This window comes from Synchytrium microbalum, assembly GCF_006535985.1.
Source record: "Synchytrium microbalum strain JEL517 chromosome Unknown SmJEL517_scf0001, whole genome shotgun sequence".
In the NCBI taxonomy this organism is placed as follows: Eukaryota; Fungi; Chytridiomycota; class Chytridiomycetes; order Synchytriales; family Synchytriaceae; genus Synchytrium; species Synchytrium microbalum.
The window spans coordinates 324,059-348,676 of record NW_022158350.1 but is presented as its reverse complement, the minus strand read 5'-3'; the positions used below and the strand labels follow the sequence as shown (position 1 = coordinate 348,676).

Genomic DNA, 24,618 nt, shown 5'->3' with positions numbered 1-24,618 from the left:
GGAGATAGATGTCAACTGGTAATATTATTCACAAGCAGTCAAAATCCATCTAACCCTGTGAGCTCATATACTCGAGAACGCAATGAACGGATAGAAAAAGCGACCTGGCTACTCTAATTGCTTCTCTTCATATGCCTTTTTGCTTGATTTCAGAAGTTGCGTCCAAAGTTGATAACTTGATGGTTTGGTGGACTCACTACTTTGTTTATCCATAACAGAGCCCGGACCAATCTGTACCTGTCTTGACATCTTTAAATCCACGCCTGGACGACGTCAGAAGTTTCGCTCTATAACATGCTTCAAACCATTCCATTATTGCACGTATTGTTGGAGTATCGAATTTCGCAGTATAACGAACAATGAATCTCAGGACAATATTGCAAACTCGATTTCTGATGAACTGTATTCAAACTCGTGCTTATATCATATGCGTGCTTTTATAAATCAAAACATCTATTCCCGCTCACGGCGAGGCTTCTCGAATGGATCTCTAGTTCCACGTCCATCCGATCCGGGTGGAGCAGCGATTTCTCTAGGCATTCCAGCAAACGAGCCAGTGAATGTAGGGAATGGCACAACAGCACCAGGAGGAAACACTTTTCCTTGTGCTAGTTTACGAATGGCGTCCTGTAATTGAATATATCCACCATCGGGGCCGGGGACAGCGCCTTTTACATAAACCAGGTTGTATACCAGATCAATCTTTACGACCTACAGCAAAAAACAGACATGTAAGTTGGTTGTAACTGCAGGTTCAATTTGCCCCAAGGCAAGTGTCGCTCCGACGAATCTTGCGACAGCGATACTTACATGAAGATTCTGCACAGTTATTTGTTCACCACCCATTCTTCCAGCCATCTTCTTTCCCTTCCATACTTTGGCTGGATCTGTTCGATTACCGGTAGAACCACCAGATCGATGGGCCAACGAGACACCATGCGATGCACCCATTCCTTTAAATCCCCATCGTTTCATGACACCTTGATATCCTTTACCCAGCCTATCAGAATTTAGCGAGTTCAGTTATAGTGAACGAAACAAAAGTAGGTGGATCCGCAAGCTTTGTCAAACGTACGAAGGACCAGAGCAATCAATATATTGTCCGGGCACGAAATGAGCACAAGTCAATGTAGTTCCTAGATACAATAGGCGTGAGTTGAACGATAAGAACGATGCCAAAAAAGGAATGTCCAAAAATGGACATTCCTTGGCCATACCTGAAGGCAAACAAGCATCTGGCGACACTCTAAACTCTACTATACGTCTTTTGGGAGGCACAGTATGCCGCCTGAAATGGTATAGTTCGGGCTTTGTCAGTTTGTAAAGGCGTGGATGGTTTACAGCTCCAACTTGTACAAAGTGTCGTTCACATTGTGGATCGAATCTGCTTTGGACGACTTGGCAGTCTATGATCTATTTGGAAAAGCGAGTAAGAAGGCATGGAGCGGTGAGAAGAGAGCTCTCTCTATGGATGGTTGCAAGGTATGGCTTTTTTTGCACCAGCACACACTCTACCACATATGGCACACATAATTCAACAAGCACGTACTTTGATGACAGTGACGGGGGTCTGTTGGCCCCATTCATCCCATATCTGGGTCATTCCCATTTTGATTCCGATGAGACCAGTTCTTCGTTGATTCTTTCCCGTCCAGGTAGTGATGGGTGATGGATTGATGCCATCAGATATAGGAAGTGGTACATTATACGGTATTATGGCAGTGGTGGTGGCAGTAGTAGTAGATTGTGCGGATGATGGTATCGATGCCTGTATTTGTGCTAGCCTTGTAGTCATCAAAGTCCTCACTGGCTGAAAGCAGGCTTGCAAAGGGTGTTGGAGGTAGGATGCTCTGGTAGAGCGTAACACCAGTAGTAATGCCTCAGTGGCAGTAGTAAGCCGCCTTGCTGCCATCACGTCCACTAATCTATTCGTTGATCTTTGAATGCTTTAAGTGTTTGAGAGAACATTTAGACAGTCCATGCAAGGAGTTGTGTAGGTTTGCGCGTGTTTTTTCATTGAATGTAATAGATTTAATAGTTTTGTACGAGTTAATCACGTCCAAAGTGTCGCATCTAGTCTGCTTTAACCTCGCAATCCAACGTGCCAAATCCCTACAATCTGGACAATATTGGAACATACGAGAGAACTAGACCATGTCGGATGATCCAAACATTAGAAAGTCGAACAGGAAACGTTTAGATGTCGATTACAAGAAGGCCAATGAGGGACTACCCATCGACGCAACTCCTACCAAACAGCCAAAACAAAGGAAGAATGTCGGCGAGGCTAGCACCGCTAGTAAAAAGAAGAAGAGCACTTCAAACGATGATGAATCATTCTTCACTCCCGCTACTACTGCTAAAAAGAGATCGTAAGTATACACATCGCCCCATATCTTCTCAACATCAAAACATTTCAATCATTTTATTGTTGACGAACGAAACTGACAAGAACTAACAATTATACGTGTTCTACGCAACCCCAGGGCTCGGTTACAAGGCAAGGCTGCTTCGGACGACTTTGAAACTCTCCAACCATCACCAGATCCAACAAAACAAGACCTACTTAACAATAGCGAACATCACTTCCAACAGGGCGACGATGATGATGATGTAGATGGTAACGATGAGAATCTAGGACAGCCAAAATCAATATATAATCGCGCAAAAGACTTGATACTATCGCCCTTCAAACTCTTTTCAGGATCAAACAATGCCAATCTTGCAGACCAGAGTATGATGAAACTCGTCGACACCGATGACTTTGAAGATGATGAAGGTGGTCTACTACCAGAAGGAGGTGAAGAAGACGAAGGTGCCTCTACTGCCAATGACGACGGTAATGAGGATGAAGACCTAACTGCAACATCAACTCCTACTGGTGGTGAAGACTGGAGTCTCGGCGGACTGTTAGGCAAAATCACAAACCACAACCATAATCATAAAACATTCGACGAGTTTTTGGATAATCCAGATGATAATGCTGATGATACTGCTAGTCGAGTGACGGACTTGGAAGATACAGATGGTACACAAACACCAACAGACAGCCAACAGCAGCAGGGAGAACAGAATGGTGGTACTGCCAAAGGACTACGGCGTGTACGATTTGCTGCAAGTGATGATCAACAAGAAGATGATGAATCACAAGAACTTAGGGCATCCAGACGTATCCAGGATGAGGAAGAGGACGATGAACCTGAGAAGGAAGCCGAAAAGGAAGCTGAGACGAGAGCTGACAGTACTGGACATATAGGTAAGCATAAATAAATATATTACTAAACTTCCAAATGTTTTGTGTTACTTCACCTGTCCTTCTAACATCGCTCTCCCTCTGTAGAAACCACAACATGGTCTGAATGGTTTCATGATCAAAGGCTGGTCGTACTCCTCACCCCAATTGTATCAAAGGCTTGGGCTCTTGTCAAAGTATTGATCATGATACCTTGGTTTCTCCTCGACTGGGGATTCATAAAGCCCGCAACCTTCTTTGGTAAACCAGCACTATCGTATATATCCACCATTAGAATACCTCGTATCTATATAATTCTTCCACTCGCTACCATATTGTCTTGTTCTGCCCTTTACTATGCCGCACCAAACATCCTTACCATGGTCGGGCTTCCTAGTCTATCTAGCTACACTGGTGGTAGCTCAAAGCTATATACCAATGATGCCGCATCGGCTGCTCTCAATAAGAGGTTGACGGCAGTAGAACGAGCTCTAGAAGCCAATACCCGTAAATCATCTAAATTCGAAAGTGTATTGGATTCCGTATCTAAAGAGGTCACTACTGTATCGCAACATGTAGAATCGTTACAGAAGAAAGTCGAAGTCGAACTTGATGGTCTAGTCAAAAATGCTGACTGGAATGCATTCGCTACTCAACACAAGGACTCTATTGCTCAACTCCATCAGCTCGTCAAAGATTCTGTCCGACACTCTGAGAAAAGTGTTGCAGATATCAAGAAGGATGTAGATGCCTTGTCTACTACATTGGCGGACTTGTCTTATGTCGTAAATAGTGCTCCTCCTGCCAGCCGATTGCATGGAGTGGAAGCATCATTGGCTGCCATTCAAGCTCAATTGTCTACCATAAATAGTGATTCTAAATCTGAGTATACCGTAGGGATCAAGTCCGTAGAAGCAGCTTTGAAGGTCTTGTCGGACCGTTTATCTTCTGTTGAAGCTAGTCAAATAGAAGTACCCGATAAACTCAAGAGTCAGGTCTTGGCAGCAATCAACGAATATCTGCCGACCCTGATGGCTGCTAAAATAAATCCAACTACGGGCCAAGTCGAAATAGCTCCAGCGTTCTGGCAAGCCATGGAAGCCAAGTTTGCCTTGAAATCGGCATTGGAAACAGAACGAGCTGCTGCTAGTAAGGACATCAATACAGCACCCTCTATTGTAGTAGAACACGTAATACCATCTCTGGAAGACTTTTTGAAGGTCAACCAAGCTGAATTGGAAGAATTGATTCATGCTCGAGTAGATGCTAAATTACCAGGTGCCATTGTAACGAAATCCGAAGTCTTGAACTTGATTGAACGAGAGCTATCAAATGTACGACTCAACAATAGTGCTAGCGGTAGTAAAGCCAGCGGTCGAATCACTTCCACACCCATAACCTCATCGGATGCAAGTAATGATGCTGATATACCGAATATTGTCTCTTCAATCGTCACTCGCATGTTGTCTCAGCATCACGCCGATGTCATTGGTCGTCCTGATTATGCACTCTTGTCTAGTGGTGCACGAGTGATTTCAGATTTGTCAAGTGATGAGTATGCTCTATCACCTCGTACTGTACCTACATGGGTCTTGTCAAAGCTCTTTGGAATACAGAACTATGTAGGCAAACCAAGGAGGATGGCTCTCATGCCAGAGACTCATGCTGGTGCTTGCTTTGCCTTCAAAGGTAGTTCCATCATAGTAGTGTAGTCTTTTTTTGCTTGCAACTACAACGAAACCTGAGACGCAACTAAAACCTTTCCCTCTAATCACGTAGGCAGTAGTGGTACTCTTGGCGTCGCCCTCGCACGAGACATCTATCCCACCTCCTTTTCGATAGACCATCTACATCCAGAACTAGCTTTTGGTCCAGGTGCCTCGGATTTGAAATCAGCACCCAAATCTGTCGAGCTGTATGCTATATATCAAACGGGATTTACACCATCCCAGAAGAATCTAGCAAAAGCAAGCTCTATAACACCATCATCTTTAATAAGTAGCAACAGCAAACAATCGCCACCAGCAGCTGTATTGCTATCGAATGGAGTCTTTACACCACGAAAACCCAGTCCACAGACATTCGGAATCTCGCAAGAGATGGTTGAAGCATTGAAGGCTTCCCAATTACGAGTGCGCCATGTGCTTGTACGAATAGTGGACAACTGGGGGAATACGGATTGGACCTGTTTGTATAGGATCCGTGTGCATGGGGAAGAGTAGAAAATCATAGGAGAGAGGAGAAGAGAGGATTAGGACTCGTGTTTGTTGATATTTACTATTCATTTGTTTACTTTTTTGTATGTATTGTTGTTGGACAGGAATAGCAAATATAGTATCTTCACTCTATGATCTTCTTGGGTGTCTGTCTTTTTGCTGGTTGTTCTGCTGTTGCGTCGGTGTGCTTTTCTTGGTCCCTTCTTGCGCTTTGTCGTGTCTGGAACCACGCTTGGTCTTCAAGTACAGGTTTGAGGTTGATATATTGCTATCCTTGCCAAGGTTGCATCAAAAAGAACGTTTTAAATAACATGTGTGTCGTTATACAAAAAGCAAAAAGTATGATAAAAAAATCCAGCCAGTAAACTGCTAGAATGATATCCCTAATTATAATTTAACCGTACACCCCTTTCAAGACTGAATTATCCTATCCATCATAACACCCATGTCAGACCTTGAGAGCATCCATCCATGAATTCAGCTGATCTTTCGAGTCGGCCGCCAGATATATAGCACCACTCTCGTCCTTGGTATTTACATCATCACCCGCGTCTTCAGCTTCTTCTACTTCCTCCTCCTTGTCTCCCTCGTAGTGTTCATCTTGAGTTACGACACTCTCATCATAATGCTCAACCAAGTAGTTTGATATTCTAGCAGCGGTCGTTTTGAGTTCTTTCAAGGGTTTCAGGCCAAGAGTAGATCGTTGCCATGATCCGAGACGGGAGAAGCCAGAGTCAACGTGGAGTTCAAGACCGTATTTTACGTATACTACTTCTTCATCTGCTCGGCCACATTGTAGGATGTGTCTTGTTGAGAATTGGGTGATGGGTGCTTTTGTCTGTTATAGAGAGAGAGAGAGAGCGAGAATTCGTTAGCTTAAGAAGTTTGAGCAGAAGCAAAAGATGATTTGAAAAGTGCGAACATTATTGCACAGGGCAGGAATCCAAAGATTCGAGCAACACAAACGTCGCCTGCTACATACCTCTCTATCTACATCATATACGCTGATCTGGCCACCGTCCAATGTAATCCAGTACTTTCTCCAGGTCTATGGTAAGGCAAAAAAATGTCAGCGATTTGTGTGAGCATCCATCACAAAAGCACAGCAAGCACTCACAGGTCGCCCAGTATTACCAAACATTTGCACATTCAGATATCCTGACAATGAGACTTCGTCCTTGGGCTCAATAACATCCACTTTCTCCTGTTCAGCCACATCTAGCTCTTCACCATCATGACTTGTACGTCCTGCTAGGAACTCTTGCTCTTCAACACCCTCTATCCCAGTCGTAACAATAGCAGCACAAGCCCGACTATGTGGTGCACCAAATTTGCCAAACGCTCCGAAACTCAATATAGCTTTTGCATTTTGTGAGTCGTTTGTCATATCTTGTCTCATTGGGTAACCACCGGATATCACGGGAAATCCATGACTGACGTGATCTGGCACTAATTCCCACGTCATGGATCCCATGTACTGTGCATCTGTTGGTTTGTTTATGACTGGAGCGTATGGGATATTGTTGATACTGGTGTTTGTGTTGTTGAAGGATGAGTTGTTGACGCTATTGTTCTTCTTGCTATGTGGGGCGATTCTACTCAAGGTGCTATTGATACTATTGTTGCTACCACGACCGAGATTTAGGATACCTGGGAGATGGAAGCGTGATTTTTTGGATTGGACTGAGGCGGTGGTTGAAATGGAGGCGACTGATTCCATTGACGGGGAGGTTAGCATAGCTTTGGTTGTTGGTTGACCCGTTGACCAGATGGTCACTGTCAGATTGCAGTTGCCGTTAGCCATTGGGTCTCTACATGTTGATGATCGTTAGTTCAAAAGTGGCCACCAGTGACGAAACAAACTAGTGACGAACCCACCACGAATACTTACAGCAGGAATCCCTCATTCTGTCTGCTAAAGATTGCAAAGTCATGCTTCTTCTTTTCTCTTTCGACAGGTAAGATGGAAGAGTATACGGATTGACTTCCATTTTTGATTTCAGCAAATAGATGAGTTACGTCACTCGGCGCCTTCAATCTTAGCTCAAAGACTAGAATTGAATAGGGCGCGTCAGCCACTTGTGTTTGTTTAAGCGGACGATCGTTTGATCAAAACTTACGTTGAACGTATATGAGTGGAACCTTGAGTGGAGCCATTTGCACAGAGGCTGGTATAGCATCAGTTAATATAGACCTCCTAGCATAGTAAAACATATCAGATCTAGTCAGAACGAAGAGAAACAATGCCTCTCAATAACAACACACACCTATTGTTCTTCCCAATCGTTCCATAGTTTCCAGCATACGGTGCGCCGTTCTGTTGTGTATCATTGTTGCTAGCATTGAAGCCTAATCCTACTACAGGTCTCCTCTTTGTAGTTGGTTCTCGAAGGCTGGAATAGCCATTGGCAACCATCATTTGGGCGAATTCAGCGGCAGGAGCGACCAAGGAAGGCATGACATCCTGTGGCTGCAAGTGGTCTGGGATATCATGTATGAATCCATTCGAAGCTATGAGTTTGCAGGTTGATCTGTGAGTTTCCAATGAAGGGGTGCTTGACGACGGTTTGGGCGAGTCAGTAGAGAGAATCCATGACCATAGCTCTGGCGTTATGTTGGTCGGTGGGAGGGAATCTGGGAGATGGAGAGCAATCATTTTCTTCTTGTTGAGAGAAGCTGCCTCGTTTGGTTGTTTGGGAGTGGGTATTATGGATGCGACTGAATTTATTGTTGATGTTGATGATGCCAAATCAGGCGTCGTTGGTTGTTTATATAGGCTACGGCCTAGAGTAGGCGGTAGTGCAGTCGACATATTTGGGGTCTAATGATGATATACTCTATGGTCAGTTCCTCTGATCTCTCATGTTCCAAAACAGCACAAAAAACTCAACGCACCAAAGAGCTATAAGAATGTATTCACTCTCTCAACGAGCCAACTCGATCTTTGCCACGTTTGTATCGGTGATGATGTGCGTGCTGAGTGCCGTGGCTCTCACTGGACCAGTCCTGCTCTATCTCTATGGAAAACCAACTGTTTCGCTTCAAGTTGGAGAGGTCTCCGTGTATGTCGTCTGATCTTGTTTGTTGGATGTGTCAGATAGGATGGCTACCGTATATATACGCGTTGTTGATCATATCTCTCCTCTCTACTAGTAAATTGGGTCGAGTTGGTCAAATTTATGACAGGACATCTCCTGTGTCTGAATTGGGCTTTATCGACTTTAATCTCGACGCTGGCAAGTCATCCTCTCACTTGATTATACTCTTATTTACTGCTAAAACGATATTACATGCATTAGATCTAAGCTCCTTATTCAACTGGAATACAAAGCAACTCTTTGTGTATGTTTTGGCAGAGTTTGAGACTCCATCACATGTACGTATTAAGAACATCGGTGGAGGCTATCGTTCTTCACTAAGCAGCATACACAACTAGGACACGAACGCTGTTGTCATATGGGACGACATTATACAAACTCCTGATCGAGCTGTCATAAAATTGAAACGACAACGAGGAGAGTATGTCGTTACCGACATGTTGAATAAACTGAGGTACATATGCGCTTGAAAATATCATTCCTGACGATACACGTGGAACTGACACCAACCACATCACTCAATCTAGCCACAAAAAGGCACGTCTATCATTACACTACAATGTCATCCCTCATGTTGGAATGCTGCAATGGTTTACATCTGACTCGGTGGTTCATTTTGAATTCCCATCGAGGACTTCATAAAAGGAACATTTCCTCTGTCTCATTACATGGATTCTCGTGTGTACAGATGATTTACATAGTATGAGTGAGTCAATAGAATCGCATTTGCAACAGTATTGGACGTGATGTGGATGATACCCAGTGTTTATTACAGGATCCTATTACTGGAATACGTACAGAATGTTTGCGAAGTGCTCTTTCGTTCTGAGATGGAGCTCAAGACAAACTCAAGCAGGAGCTCCTCAGCAAGTCACTGTAGCACTAAGTTAAGTAAGGAGCTCTTCCATTGGAAGGAAGAGCACCAGGCAATGAGTGCATTCTAACTTTCAAAGTAGCAACAACAAAGAAGACAACCAAATAAAAACAATGGGCTGTTCAGGTATACATCACTGTTCACAGAGCCAAACGTTCCATATACACTAACCTAGGGTACTTTCAAGCACCGTATGCCAAAAGACACCGATGTCATTGCTTTCGAGGCATAGGATGCCATCGTGCACAAAAAAAGGAGCGATTTCCACATGCAAAAAAAAATAATCCGAATCTTTCCTGCAACATTACAGCTCCTCTCCTTCACCATCCAATCGATATCCACGCATACATCCAAACTTCCCTGACTACATCCATCCCTCGTCCCTCTAGACACCCTCCACAGCATCCAAATCCCCACAGTCCATTTCCCTTTGTGAGGTCTTTAATGTTCCATCAAAAAGTCGTCTATTCAGCAAATGAAGTACCTCAAATCCAACCAGATTCACATCCGTATTGAGATTGAAGTGTCACTGCAGACTTGGCTATGGATGATGGTCTTACTTGATGTCGGTTTCTTCATACACAAAACATCCATTCCAATATAGAGAAGATAAAAGAGCAAAAGAAGGGAGACTCCCAACGTAATGGAGGTCAATCCAATATGCGAGCACGACGCCTTCTTTTTCGTGATGGATGCTTGTACCTGTCAAGAAGCCATGGTTTTAATGAAGTTCAAAGTCAGATGATTGTGATGAAACAAAATCAAACTGATACCGAGAGTGAGGTAAACGACAGCCATTCACGTGTCAAACATTACATTCAAGTAGCTGGATATCATTCTCGGTATGCTTTCTATCTCATTCTCAAAGCTTAAGGCACCTTCTACTGCTGCTCGAACGACCGTGATTTACACGATAGGAGGATATAGGCCAGGCAAATCGACGTAAGAATCGCGTAACGTACACACGAATCCACATACTTGCTTATTCTGTCACGGCGATTCTAATGGGCGATAACTTGGTTGATTGCGAAATCCTCCCAACGCAACAAAACATAAATTTTCTTGTATGTATAATAGAATACGTCAAGCAAATTCCTGAAGAATATTAAAAGTCTCTGGATGAAAATCGTTGTGGCCAATCGCTGTAGAGGATGGAGGCTTGAGAAAAAGCAGACTTTAAATCGACAGCATATAGTGATAACGTATTGTAGCAAGCAGCACCAAACAGGAGTTTCATCTAACTATTGAATTGTGCATCGTTGTTTCGCTTTGTCCACACAAGAGAAGATTGTAGAACTTTTCAAATGTACAACTGTATTCTCTTCGGTACTTCTGGTACAATAAAACGAGACTTTAAATACAATGCAATCACAATAAAAAACAGAGGTTTGCCAAGGGTAGAGTGATGTAACAAATAATGGACATCACTGAACCCAAACTACTAGAACGACGATTGCTAGTACCACTTGTTGCAGGTTGACCAAGTCCAACTCCCGTAGAGCCCTTGACCATACTTTGAGGGATGACAATGCTTTGGTTGGTGTATGGTCGCATGTCACCAATGCATTCAGCAGGTGATTCAACATGGAAACCAGCCTTGAGCAAGAGGTTGAGTGACTGTGGTGCCTCAGTAGCTGAAATAGGAAACCTAAGCAATGCAGTGTGATAAACAGTATAATGACAACTTCAGGATCCGCCATTGCCCAATCTTTCTCAGAAGTATCTCCTTCTCGCAGATTCTTACAAATCATGTTCCAATGATATGTGACCATTGGTATCATTGCCAGAGGCAGCAATCCAGTCAGTAAAGTTGTTTGGAATCCATTGAGGTTGAAAATGGTATGATGGATCGTTGGAAGTCCCTGTTGTTGAAGGGGTTGATGAACACTGTGGATCTTACATGTTTTGCACAAAAGGACCAGTTGAGTGAAGATTGCAGGCATATACTGACAGTCAGATGTGTCACGATCCCACATGATCGAGGTCAGATTCATAGCAATAAAGATGGCACGGACACGGTCGTCTTAAAGAGGAGAGGGGGGTTGAATAAAGTTGCGTACAGTCCACGACAATAGGTAATAGACCACTAGAGTACCTGCATCACCGAGAGGGAATCTAGCATACTTTGGTCGTGTACCAGTGACCTTTTCAATGGCCAGCACTGAATAATGCATCTCCATAACAATTTGCTCAGTTGGTACACCAGTGAGCATCTAAAGTAGAAACACGTATGAGAAAACAAACCATTGTGCTTTTGGAAAGTTGTGAAAGACTCCCAGGATGGCTCCACGTATGTGCGCTAAAGCGACCAGGTATGCGCATTAGACATGTGAGGTTACATTTGAAAGGATATCTCGTTCAAACACAGATAAATTCAAATTTCAACACCCAACAATCTAACGTGAGTGGATCACTCACGCTAGGACATGTCCCGTTTGGAACTCTCGTAGTGTAATATCTGGTCGTTCACTAACACGAGATCCGATAGCGAAAAACATGGTCTGTGGAGATGAAAAGACGATGTTAGATAACGTGTTGGAACGGCTTCCAACTGTCAAATTACTGACCTTGACGTTCACAGAATCTAGAAAATCGAGCAGCCCAGTAGTGTAAGGACCAGGTCCGTCATCTTAGGAACGTTTCAACAATGTCAGTTGTAGTGTTGTACACGTCATCGTCAGTCACACAGTTTCTCTACCAAAAGACAACCCCCAGATTCGCTTGGCTATTTGTCAGATCCACTTTAGTAGCTGAGTCAATTTGAAAAGTAACTTGAGAGACCTACTTGGACAGATCCTTATATCTGTTGAACGGGTACATCCAAAGCAATTGAAATCCTGCAGATTCGTGTAAGGTTGAGACTTTTTCCTTTCACGCGTAGGAGCCTTGGGACAGTGTACATACACAGGACACATTGCTTGCAGGACAGATCTAAGTGAATGAATGCAGCGAGTGAATCGCAGGACCTCACCTAAGAAATCTTGGTTCAAAGATCCAGAAACATACTGTGTTGTTTGTTGTAGTGTTGAGAGTCTTGAGAGGATAGTTCGGAACCTAATCGGAGATAGATCCGGTGTAATAGGATTGAGTGTGAAATGATGCATCACGGAAATGAATGTCTGAAACAATGGATGCAAATGCAACAAAGCAAAGGGAAGGATCAAAGACGTACCCTGCTGAGATCATACAATGCGAGTATAGCTGGATCCACCGGTGGAATGACATCCATGGGCGGGAAGCCTTGTTTGAAGATATTTGTCGAAACTACGGTCTGGCAATTTCCAATGCTGATGCTTGCCAATAGGATGAAGAATCCATAGTTCCATAATGTCATCATGTTGATGTAGTTGAGTGCAGTACATTCCAGTCTAGTCATGGTCTGATGCAGTCAAGTTGTGTTGGTAGTAGGTTGAAACAAATGAGAGCTTGGACATGTAGAGCTTGCGGACAACATGCGTTTCCAGAAAAGAGCGAACCATGTCTCGCGTAATTGGTAATTAAATATTCATTTATCCCACAAAAACGCGTGAGGCTCCTTTCTTCGTCGAGCTTAGTGTGTTTCAATAGGACAGTGGTCAAGGGTCTGTTAGTTGTTTGCAACGCGACCAACATATGCAGGCAATTCCAGCGATGGACGATAAATAAACACTAGAAGGTGTACGAATAGTATCATGAAGGTTCCAAAGCATAGTAGTATCGGTAAGAAACTTGGTCAATTCGCCAACGTTTCGCATCTATAATATTCTGCTGCATTTTTTTTGACAAAATGTATTCACCCTGTCGCATTAATAGGAATGGACGATATAATATGAAAGGATCTTCGGCTGCCAAACGAAATAATGATCAAAATCGTAGACCATCTGGCCGCAAAGGATGAACTCATCGAATCAACACGAAGGGAGACACACAAGGCAAGAGCAGAACGGCTGGCCAGACTCGCACCGCTTGCTCTAGTTTGCAGAGGTCTCAATGTACCAATAGCTCGTATGCTCTATGATAAAGTCCGTGTCGCAGAACATGTGACGGGAAACCTGTGTAGGTAAGCGACTACTCGCACCTCAAGCCAGGGGTAGTTTACGTGTATGACGCGCATATGAGCAATCAAATAATCGTCTATTCGTATTTCCAAGTCTGTTCATCCTCTTCGAAGCTACGGAAGCCAGACAAATATTCAAGACGAAGGCTCAAAGTTCAGACCAACATTTGCAAACATCATTGCAGTGGGATATATGAGCATCATCTACTCAAGCAGCAACAGAGAACATACCAAATGCTCATAAGCAAGAAAGCAAACAAAGACTCAAAACCAACAAACGCAGAAACTGACCAACCACATCTGAGGAACCACATGCAAGGAAGGAGTTCAGGCTTGACAGCACCATATTAATAAACTGTAAGACTAGTTCTTCCACTTCCTGCTGGAATGACAGATTCAGAAGTCAATCCAGGAAACCACTCAGTACGCGAGTTACGCGAGTAGAGTTGGCACGAGCACCCAACAAGTTTGCCTAGTAGGCAGGAGTAGTAACACTCAAAGACAGGTTTCCTACTCTCTCGTCGGCATCGTCAGGCCCTTCGTGGCTAAGTCGATGGATGCTTGTCGAAGTATTGACGGAAGGCGTGCATGCGATTTCTGCCGCTGTGTACTATTGGTAGAAAAATGCCCTTTAGCTTTGTGACCATGCAAATCGCAAAGGAGGACACAAGATAACCAAATTTACTTTTGTATTAGTCTTAACTCTATGTATATGAGTGTCCGATATGGCGATCGATACGCGAAATATGGAATAGTTGCATCACGAATCTTCTTGCAACATCTTGTCCGTCTTTCACTGCAAACATTTAAAACATGTCATAAGGCAAATGATTTAAAAATATTAAACGTACATATCTACAAAGATGGCGATTTAGACGGTTTATCAAGTCCTGTTGAGAGTCTTGACCTCGTAGCAATCAGCATCACTTCCGACAGTTCGTATAATGGACAAGCGACGATAGATGCGGTAGTTTCAACTCCTCTTGCACTTTTGATGAAGGCGCTAGGCATATCATTTCCCTTCGACATGGACTCTGCGATCTGTAACAACAAGGCCTAAGAATATATGAACGGTCAGAAGGCGAAAAAGGCCTGAAGCATCAGTTCTTCATCATACCTTCGGGTATGGATCATAAATGAATTCATCGTCAACGACACGCTGAGAATCTGGTAGTCGTTCAAGTCCAAGATGGAAGACCTAATAGAAAGTAGTCTAGTAACTCTGAATCCAGCTTCAAATATAACTTCAATCGTACCTTGTAGATATCATCAATAGTCATGCTAGTCAGAGCATTCGAGACGCCCAAAGCCTTCACAAGTCCGTCATTAGGAGAGAAGTCTGCACTAGAATACATTAATAGTTCCAGAACATTGACCATTCCCACGGGAGTTTTCGCATCAGCTGGAGCAGGATTTCCACCGTCCTCTTCGTCTTCACCACTAATCACAAAGCGAGAGTCCTGTAGTTCATCCACGGATACTTCGAAACCAAATGGAATGGAGGCTGGTAGAGGACCATCGCCAAACAGTACTATCCAAAGGAAGGCTCAGCAAAAAATCCATTGGTATAGCAATCAATACACATACCACAAAGTGCAAGTTTGAGCTTTGCCGGTCGATTGAATTTACGCGCATCAGCTTGCCAACCACTTTCAAACCAAAGTGGTACCGACAAAAAATCGGGTTGGCTGACCTAATTCACACAAGGCTATGTCAATCTCCGCGTCTCACGGAAATTCAATCCTCAGTATTCACTCGCAACTCACTTGACCGTCCTGATACGATGGGCATGACTTGTATCGCTTAGCCAAATTGATCAAGGTATCATCACCAACGACAGGCAAAACATTTGCCACGGTAAACAAGAACCGTCTCCAGCTCACAAACCCAGTCTCAAACAAATCAAGGGATGCAGCCACTTGTTCTTGAACTACTGAAGTTGCAAGACTCTCGGGGACGAGTGTTCGATCATTCTATTGCAATGTTAGATTGTAAGGGCCTGGATGTATGTGTGTTCTTTTGTTCGTGACCTCTTACCAGAGCAGTCCGTTCCAAAACCCCAATAAAATCCTTAATAGAAACCGTTCCAGAGGGAGCAATTCCTCGATATTGCAGGGCAAGAGCAGCAATCTGAGCAATCGTAAACTGGTCCGCCTCTAAGAAAATCATACATCATTTAAACCAAAAACAAACCACTGCCCATAATCATCAATGACGGACAGCGCTTACTGTTCCTCTCAACAGGACTTCCAGGCCTCGGTTCAGGCTCAGGCTCAAATGTAAGAACATCATTCTCAATGGTGAACTTTGGTCCTTCCAAGACAAGCGCCACTGGCAATTTCGATTCGTTTTCAATATTATCACGAATGTATAAGGAAATGTCACGGACACCATCCATTTCAGCTTGGAAGCGTTGATTCGTCCAATCTGACAAAGTTGAGAAGGTTTCAATGGCTTTGGCTCGCAATTCCTGGTTGAATGGACTGATGTTAGCAACAACAAAAATGCACAAATAAACGAAGAAGGATGTTACACACCTTGATATCATTAGTTCCCCGCTGTCGTAGCCGTTCAATACGCCATCGATACATTTGATCTTCCAGTTCAAGGGTCTTGAAGCATTCAATTGGAATCTCAGGATCGTATTCTATGCAAGGAAATCGCGGAGTTCGTTTTTTTGCTGATATCTTTCTCAACAAGCCATTCATCAACATACCAGACGTAATCTTCTCCTCCCCAGCAGGCCCAGCAGTCTCAGCCCGTTTAGCATGTCCATCCTTTTTCCCACCACATAAAGCTTCAGCAGTCGGGACAGGTATAGAAATCGCGGCTTCAATAGCGCGTTGTAAATCAGCCAACATGGCAGACTCAGAATCAGCATATGTTGGATTCTCGACTACATGAGCAGACGGTGCACTTCGGGCATTGGTTGCTGGTCTTTTGACATCCTTGGCACTGGGAGTTGTAGGAGCTGCACTTACTTTACTACCACTCTTGGGAGGTGAAGAAGCAGTTGCTGGTTTTGGTGCATCCAATGGGGTTTCTCCACGTTTGCGAGTAGATGCGTCTCGATGGAGATCATAAGCAGATAAGCTCACGTCACCAGCATTTGAGTGCCTCGCTGTAGCGATTGGTACCCTGACTTGTATCTTTTCATGCTCAAGTAGTAACTAATTAAAAGGCGAAATGGAACAAATTAGGCGTCTTGACTAAAGAGAACTATGGACCAGCGAAGAACACTTACAGCTGAGTAAGCATCCCTATAATAATCCAACACTATTTGCCGAGTACCAGTATACCGCTCAACTTCAGCCTGTACAGCAGCAACATAACAATTCGTCAATACTAACATGTGATCTTCAACCCAACGGTCTTCAATCAACCCGGCCCGTTCTGCATCTGCTTCTTCTCGACGCATATCAGACAGGTCCCAAAGCTTTTCACGTAAATCCTCTACGCGTTGATGAAGCTCGGCCTTTACATCATTGTCATATCTAACACGCAAAAAAAGTTACAGACTTCGAAGCTATTGATTGATGAAAATGACCAACCTCAAATCTTCCTCAATTTCATTAAACTCTTTCTGAAACAAATCAATCACTACTTGTCGACGATCAGGCCTTTCCAAAAACTGCTTGAAGGCAACCTTGGATTCGAAAAAGTGTCGAAGATTGAATTCTCGCTCACGACGAAGACTCCTCAGGATGAATTTGATTTCATCAGTGTATGAGGTTTCGACTGTCGTCCATTCTAAAGTGTCAAAAAAAAGTGTCATCCAGTGCGACAACAACGAAAACTCCGCAACCACTCACGATCACTCAGCGTATCAATAAGATCCTTATCAGGGATCTTCTTCCCATCTGGACCAGTAGACCTAACTAGCGTGGGGGGCACAGATGGAGGGACGTTTATCGTACTAGTACCGGGAACTGTTGGTGGAGGATCGGTAAGAACTGCAGTCTGATTGATTCCAGGTGGGGTGACAGAAGATTTAGCATCTTTGGGAGGCGATGACGTTCTGGCCGTGGGCTTTGCATCTTTGCCAGGAGAAACAGGTCGAGCTCCAGATCGAGAATCTGGTCTTGTTGGTGTTTTCGGTTTGGGTGGTAATCCATCGGCTATTGTTGCTACTCCTTCTTCACCATGTGTGGTGGTTGACACTTGAGGTTGACCTCCAGCTTTAGCTGCAGCTAAGTAGAAAAAACAAACACAGGTTTTGTTAGCAAGGGCAAAAAAGGACTATGGTAACGACAGTACCTTCAGCCTCCTTAGCCAAAGCAGCCGCCTTCGCAGCCTCAATACTCTGATCAATACTCTTAACAATAACCTTCAACGTCCCTTCAACAACACTAAACACACTTGTCGGTGGCGCACTCCCGTCAACAACATGGAGGTTCTGGAATCGTCCAAACCAATCCTTCAGTCCTAATTCCTCTTCATCAAAGAGCGCCAACTGATTCTGTATCTGCGCAGTCTCGTTCGCTACATCGGGTAGAGCAACAAGGCGATCCAAAACACCCTGTTGTCCAGTTGGGGGTGGATTGAATTCTAAATGATAGATGACTCCGGTGACGGGATCTACCCGACGACCAGCTGATCGACGTACGGCGAGGTCATTGTCGATATCTAAAAGGAAGACAGCATCTAATGCACTGCATAGTGGTTTGAGAGGTGCATCATTTACAGAGTTGCTTATGGGTGCAATTAACGATTTGCGAATTTCAGCGACGATGGGCTTGGATTGCGGAGCTGTGCTGGCACTCCCTGGACCAGCATTGGTTGCTCCACGTTTGAGATTGCCAGGTTTGACAGCTTTGGGCTCTTCGTATCTACAGCGCAAAAAAGGTTACTGGAGCACACCTAATTGCATCGTCCACAAATAATGATACCCACCCAGACAGATATCGCTCGAGCAATTGTGCCTCATAACGCGATTTAGGGAAATTGCATAACACCCAACCAAGTCGTGCTTCTTCACATTTCTTGATGGCAGTTGCAACTGCTCCAACCAGCGTTGCATCATCAGGCGCAGATCCTTCCAACAAGCTCAATTCTAGACGCGTTCCAAGCTCAGCTATTGATGGGAGACCATCTTGAGTAGCAGTTGCTGGTCTGGCTATATCCTTTGACTTGGCTTGCCTGGCAAAAAGAAAAGATTACCAAAGAGCTAACATGTGTAACTTCACAGTCGGGGCCTACTTGATAGCATCTTTAACAATCTCTTCAGTTTGCAGAACTTGAATTCCATATGTTGAAGCTAGAGCAGCACATAAAGTACGCTGGCCAGAGTATCGTCGTCCAACAACACACAACCGTAATCTCACATTCCGTAATTTAGCAGCTTCTGCAAGCTCAGCGGGTTGAGATAAAGCTAAAATATTGTCTACAAGAGTTGCTAGCAGCTCATTCTTCTTGGTTCCCAAATCCCTAGTAAGTAGCTACTTATGAGAAAAAAAGACAGTATTGCAACTCCCACATCTCGTAGAACATCGAGAAATTCTTACGAGTCAGAAGCACTAGCCCAATCTCCCGACGCATTCAAATAATCACTAAACTCGGTCGAATCCAGCAACTCAATACCCGGAACGACATCATGTTTACGGAAACTGTCTGGCCCGACACTTCGTTGAACTTGCATGCTCGCTGTCGGCTGTTGTTGAAGTTGAGGCTGGGCCAACTCTGAAAGATTCTTGGCCGCATCCTTCTCCAACTCAAGTTCATATTTCGCTTGTAAAGGATATCCATTCAAAAACAAGGTCTTCCATTCTCGAACGAGCTTCATGGGTACTTCTTTACCCTCATTCAGGGTTCTATATTCCGAAATCTACAAAGCAAAAAAGGACTGTCAGTTTCACAACAAATTCCCTTAAGGCAAACTACCACAACAACAATACCTTCGTAGCAAGCTCAACAAACTGCCAAACAAGATAGGAGCAAAACTCTGAATGCTTCTTCCGTTTCTCTAAAGTACGCCGAGCCAGAATCTCCTTGTGTTGTTGCATCTGAAAGGAACTGAGTGCAGCATATTCTTCACGAGCTCTCCTGGCAATCTCTGATTCACGACTGGTTTCCATTTCATTGTCTCGGTATCGTTGTTGAGCGTATTGCATTTCTCGAAACACTCGGTTTTCTCTCATGACTTCTTTTTCACGTCGTACTTGCATCAGTCTAGGATTTTTCTAAAAGTGTGAGGAAACGCAAAACAAAGACTGCTATCGTTCGAAAACTCACTGCTCAGCGATCCGCCGCTCCTGCTTTGACTGTCTCATAAGTCTAGCCAACACAACCTCATCAAGCTTATTCTCTTGCGTTTTATCCATATCCACCTTCTGAGCAACAACTTCCTGACGACGTCTCAGTTCACGATCTCGACGTGCAGCATCTTCTTCCTTCTTCCTGGTCTAAAACTCCAATTGTTAACAACCCATGCAAAATAGAACGCAAAGTCCCACACTATACCCGCAAGTTCTCCAAATACTCTCGATTTTCCTCCTTCCGCAACTGCTCAGGCGGTATCTGACTCTTGAGCATCTTGATATGACTCTGTGCTTCCATAGGCGCACGCACAGTCATGAATCTCCTAATCTCCTTGGCGTCATCGAATGGTGCAATCTCCATTGATTCACCACGTTCGAGAGTAGAGGGTACGGATGGTGCATCACCGATAAGCTTTTCGAATGAAGCGACTTGGGTTTCAAAACTTTTGGCGGCTGATTTTCGTTTACGCTGTATGGGGGTGAAATTTGTCAGACAGAAAAAAGGTAGATAGCGAATATACATAGGGTGAACTTTTCTAACCTGCTCCAACTCTGACTGTCTCGCCCTCCTAGCATCCGCATCATTAGGCGTTGCCACCAACCCAAGTTTCTGCGGCGGTTCTACAGCTGGTGCAGCACCACGCATAGATCTAGCTAATAAATCTTCTTCATCTCGTTTTGATGATTTGGATGGCGGTGTTGTTGAGTCCAAGAACCGTCTAGCGACTCGAATGGTAGGCGACTCGACTGGCTTTACAGGTGTACTTTCAGCGCTTTTCGGTTTGGCAGGTACACTATCAGTACGTTTTAGCTTTGATCTCAGCATTTCGGCAAAAAAATCTGAAAAAGCTGCATGTCAGAAAATGTATTGGCAGAGTCCAAACAACACGCTCCCACAAACCATGCTCCTTTTCCGCAAATTTCCTCTTCAAATCCGAGTCAAATTTAATAGCCAGCGACCTTGTCTGCTGTTGCGGTGAACCCTCTCCTTCAAGCGACCCCAAACTACTTCGTGTTTGTGACAACCCCAATGATTGTGCATTTGGAAGTGTAGGGGTACGTTGCGTGTTCAACGCAGTCTTTATAGCCAGTAATAAATTGGCAGCACATCCTGGTCGAGCTTTAATTAAATCAATAGCGTCTTTTGATGATAGTTTGACTCCGAGCTTGTCTCGTAATGTTCTCTCCAATGCCTGAAATTTGTGATTTTGATGAGTTGTCTTTCAAGCAGCATGTATATTGAGAGCACAATTGAAAATTACTTAAATACCGTGAAATTACGTATACAGGCATCGGGACCGTCTAGTGGAGTATATACTGCGGCAAAGTCCACAATGACACCTGTCTTGTACAATAATTCACCCAACAGGTATCCAGTACGAAAAGACGAATCTAGCTCGGTGGCAGATACTTTACGGGATAATTTGACATCATCGTTCAGCCACGAAGACAGAATCAGACTCATTTTGGCGAGATCTGTCCGAGATCAAGCAGAGGCTTGTTTTTCATGGAAAGTTACGAATGAACACACTTCACGGTTCGCAGCGAAACTTCAGACCAAACGGAGGAAAAATCGCAACGTGGACGCTAAACAACTTGATCAACTTGATCTCTTATTATAAGAGATCTGGTCTTGCAGCAAATATGATACTTTGGTCGAAGATGATAGCGTGATTACAGGAGCAGATCGACCTACTTGCCTCGTTCCCCAGCCATACCCCCAGGCCCTCGTTCCACACGTGCTCCAGGCCCTCGTTCCAACAATTCAATATTTCGTTTCTGTAATGTGCTGTACCTCCTTTGCATCTCAGTCATATCTAAAGCCAAAACATGTCACTTTTGTAATGATTATCGCACATGTGACCATATAAAACTCACTCTTCTCTCTTGACGATAACTCTTCGGTCAATTGATCCATCATCTGCTTCAATTCTCTGAAATCTTCCGTCTTGTTTTGTAATGCGATTCGTAGATTTGCTATTATATTCTCCTGTTCCTGAGACGCTGCAGCTTGAGATCCATTCAGGGTACGTGATGATAGTCGAGCATTGGCTTCTGAAGCAGCACGTTCGGCAACATCAAGGTCAACTCGAAGTTTTCGAATTTCGTCTGTCATTTGGGTTCGTTGTTGCGATAACATGCTGTGCAAGACAGAGTTTTGAGCTTCGAGGGATGTCAATTTGCTTCGGGAATCTGCCAGTTCCTAGAAGTTGAGGTTCAGTAAATCCGACAGATCTAACGGATATAAAAATAAAATATACATTCAGACTCACTGATATAATTCTCTCAGTTGCCGAAGCATCAATAGTTCCACCATCTTCGAGAGTAAATCCCGATTTTTGATATGAATCCAATATAGACTCGAGGTTTTCTATTTGACCATCTCGTTCTTCAATCAATGCTACCATCTAAACAATTGATGTTGCGGGTGAGCAAAGTATTAATGCGAACACAAAACAATATCCTGTCTGTCAATAGCACTCACTTCATTGTACACTTGGAATGCCTGCTGAGAATGTTGTTCGAGATCTATCTTATGCTTTCGAAGTCTGGCGTTATCAGATCTCAGAAGAGATACCTCTCCTTCAGAGAGGGCTGATGCAGGAGTCTTCGTCATGAGCGATTTCAACATGTCAAGCTCTGATTTTGTAGCATTGAATCCGTTCGACAATATAGAGTTTTCATCTTGTACTCGTTGTAGTTCATCAACAGATCGCTTAAGATCACTCTCGAGCCTGTCTAGGCGACCTTGCAAACGGACAGCTTCATCAGTGTGCTGTTTTATTCTCAAATCATAAGCCTTTGATGATTTGGTAGATTCGAGGTCCTGAATGTGTCGGGCGTTTATGACCTTTTCGGATTCATATATGTTTCGTAGTTCTTCCAATTCGTGGTTGGCAGTCAAGTGCGCTAATTCATGCTCTTGACTCTTTGTTGTTAATTTACTGACTTCTTCATCAAGTACAGCAATACGAGCTTCAGCGGCTGTGAGAGCTACAATGGCCGAGTCTAAATCCAGATGCGACTTGTCGGTAATAGGCGCTGGAGATGCTGCATCCAATGCTTGTTGTGCATTAGCTCTCATACGATTCATATCGGCGTCTTGGGCGCGGTCTTCGATTTGTTTGCATAGGTTTTGTAAAAGATTGCATCTCTCTTCGAGCTGCCGTATCCGGATTGCTTGACCCATGGCGTTTCTATCATATGCTTCTTTGAGATGTATCGAGTTCGAGAGCTAGGTTAAGGGGGGGGGGGGGGTTTGATGTCAGAATTGACGTGGAATTCACCAAAAGTTACGTTACCTCTTCCTGAGTGATTGACAAGACCCCTTCAAGATCTACCACTTTAGCCTGCAAATCTTCAATAGTGTCAAATCCAATCTGATCTGCCCTTGATAGAGTAGCACGCCGAGACTCTGACAATTTCCTTTCTAGCTCTACTACTTTGGCTTCCAATGTCCTAACTATAACAGGATCACCCTTATTGGTTTCAGCAGCACGTGTCCTTTCTCGCATTTCTGAGCTCTCTCTGGCGAATTCAAGCATCGCGGTAGTCAATTCCCGTCTCAAGGTATCTATCGTTTCCTGTTGATCTGCATCTCTAACTATGGATTCGTGAGTATGAGTTTGAAGAGAGTCCAGCATGGCAGTCTTTTCATCAATCTCGTCCCTTTTGAACAAGAATAAAAGGATGTCAATCGGGGGGGTGTCAATGCCACACAACTTGCGTCATCATACCGTGCTCTTCGAAGCTCGGCTTCCAGTTGGCCCACTCGGAGCTTCCACGGATCGTTTCTTAGAGTGTATGATGACATTGGCATTGGGCCTGGCTGGATGACACCACCTGGTTGAATGGCACCAACAGGAGCAGTACTCAGAATACTCGAGCGATTTCCGGCATCAGCAGAGTAGGCTTCGGGAAGAGGTATAGGAATGTACTGGTATTGTGAGGCTTGCCGTTGCAACTCGGAATAGTAAGCGATAGGATCTCCAGCGTAAGCAGGTTGCATGGGATAGCTGGGTGCACCTATTGGAGCCCTACTAGCGATTTGAGCACCCATTGGAGTGGTGGCATACTGCTGCTGATATTCAGCTCCCATTGGTGGTCCCATTGGAGTGCTAGCATACTGTTGCTGGTACTCGTTCTGCGATGTTGGCATTTGTGGATAGTTTTGGGGCATGATATAGGCTACGGCGGACGAGGAGCCAGGGCTTGTTTCAGAGACTACACCACTAGAAGTTGGGACCATTTGCTGATTGACAGTTGGCACCAACTGAGGAACTGTCCTATTGGGTTTCGGAAGTGGAATTTGCTGTTGCGATGAGGGAGCAGCCACGGAAGCAGACGTAGTGGGCACGCCATTAGGCTTGACCACAGTGGTAGGCATTGCACTTGGTCTCTTTACTGTTATTGCTGTTGTTGGTTTGTAAACGTTGCAATAGCTGTGGTTGAGCAGACTGAACTTTATTTAAAGTCAAAAGATCGAGCACGTCACTACCAAATCGCCACCAAGGTTCTCGCGGCTCAAAACTGCTCTCAAAAGAGAACGTTCAAGACTCACAGGTTGCCATTTCGCAAATTCCATCGACTCTCGACGCGATCTACGACGTTTTGTTGTTACAGACAAAACTCCCACTCTCTCGCTACTGAGGCGGGATTTCACGCGATCATTCAGCCGCAAAGATGAGGAAGCATAGTAGACACGTCGCAACTGCCCTACACGTAGAAGTTGTGTGGTAATTGTTTGGTTGCCCTCGCAGCGTCAACGAATTGCAACGGTTATGGGGCAGATCTGACCTTGAAAGCGGGCCTCGCACTAGAAAATACTTGGCAAAACGCGATCTACTCCTAGCTTGCCCAGCGATTGCATATGACATTGACGTGATTGCTGCATTTTCTTCAACA

General features: G+C 44.2%; 6 protein-coding genes across 6 annotated transcripts; 2 read left to right on the top strand and 4 right to left on the bottom strand.

Moving 5' to 3' along the window:
* Positions 1–453: 453 nt before the first annotated feature.
* SmJEL517_g00089 (uncharacterized protein) lies at positions 454–1,912 on the bottom strand (the record flags this gene model as incomplete). The annotated part of the gene is made up of 5 exons (XM_031166019.1): positions 454–711; positions 811–1,000; positions 1,076–1,136; positions 1,218–1,413; positions 1,550–1,912. The coding sequence occupies 5 exons, from the start codon at positions 1,910–1,912 to the stop codon at positions 454–456; spliced, it is 1,068 nt and encodes a 355-aa protein (XP_031027787.1).
* A 242-nt stretch (positions 1,913–2,154) lies between these two features.
* On the top strand, positions 2,155–5,454 carry SmJEL517_g00088 (uncharacterized protein; the record flags this gene model as incomplete). Its single annotated transcript, XM_031166018.1, has 4 exons — positions 2,155–2,372; positions 2,487–3,256; positions 3,341–4,921; positions 5,012–5,454. The coding sequence occupies 4 exons, from the start codon at positions 2,155–2,157 to the stop codon at positions 5,452–5,454; spliced, it is 3,012 nt and encodes a 1,003-aa protein (XP_031027788.1).
* A 2,904-nt stretch (positions 5,455–8,358) lies between these two features.
* SmJEL517_g00087 (uncharacterized protein) lies at positions 8,359–9,188 on the top strand (the record flags this gene model as incomplete). Its single annotated transcript, XM_031166017.1, has 4 exons — positions 8,359–8,510; positions 8,602–8,824; positions 8,885–9,000; positions 9,074–9,188. The coding sequence occupies 4 exons, from the start codon at positions 8,359–8,361 to the stop codon at positions 9,186–9,188; spliced, it is 606 nt and encodes a 201-aa protein (XP_031027779.1).
* A 1,600-nt stretch (positions 9,189–10,788) lies between these two features.
* On the bottom strand, positions 10,789–12,796 carry SmJEL517_g00086 (uncharacterized protein; the record flags this gene model as incomplete). Its single annotated transcript, XM_031166016.1, has 11 exons — positions 10,789–11,068; positions 11,165–11,282; positions 11,372–11,443; positions 11,516–11,633; positions 11,665–11,719; positions 11,839–11,921; positions 11,988–12,049; positions 12,206–12,257; positions 12,325–12,351; positions 12,427–12,474; positions 12,593–12,796. The coding sequence occupies 11 exons, from the start codon at positions 12,794–12,796 to the stop codon at positions 10,789–10,791; spliced, it is 1,119 nt and encodes a 372-aa protein (XP_031027780.1).
* A 1,515-nt stretch (positions 12,797–14,311) lies between these two features.
* SMI85 (adenylate kinase) lies at positions 14,312–21,178 on the bottom strand (the record flags this gene model as incomplete). The annotated part of the gene is made up of 22 exons (XM_031166015.1): positions 14,312–14,512; positions 14,574–14,654; positions 14,713–14,987; positions 15,044–15,149; positions 15,223–15,429; positions 15,494–15,612; positions 15,686–15,926; positions 15,994–16,103; positions 16,173–16,626; positions 16,701–16,950; positions 17,008–17,206; positions 17,269–17,646; positions 17,714–18,285; positions 18,350–18,595; positions 18,656–18,883; positions 18,961–19,280; positions 19,351–19,624; positions 19,688–19,857; positions 19,916–20,182; positions 20,255–20,553; positions 20,615–20,906; positions 20,984–21,178. The coding sequence occupies 22 exons, from the start codon at positions 21,176–21,178 to the stop codon at positions 14,312–14,314; spliced, it is 5,484 nt and encodes a 1,827-aa protein (XP_031027781.1).
* A 227-nt stretch (positions 21,179–21,405) lies between these two features.
* On the bottom strand, positions 21,406–24,100 carry SmJEL517_g00084 (uncharacterized protein; the record flags this gene model as incomplete). Its single annotated transcript, XM_031166014.1, has 6 exons — positions 21,406–21,530; positions 21,592–21,916; positions 21,987–22,121; positions 22,199–22,948; positions 23,016–23,382; positions 23,451–24,100. 6 exons carry the CDS (start codon positions 24,098–24,100, stop codon positions 21,406–21,408), a joined length of 2,352 nt encoding a protein of 783 aa, XP_031027782.1.
* Positions 24,101–24,618: the final 518 nt, after the last annotated feature.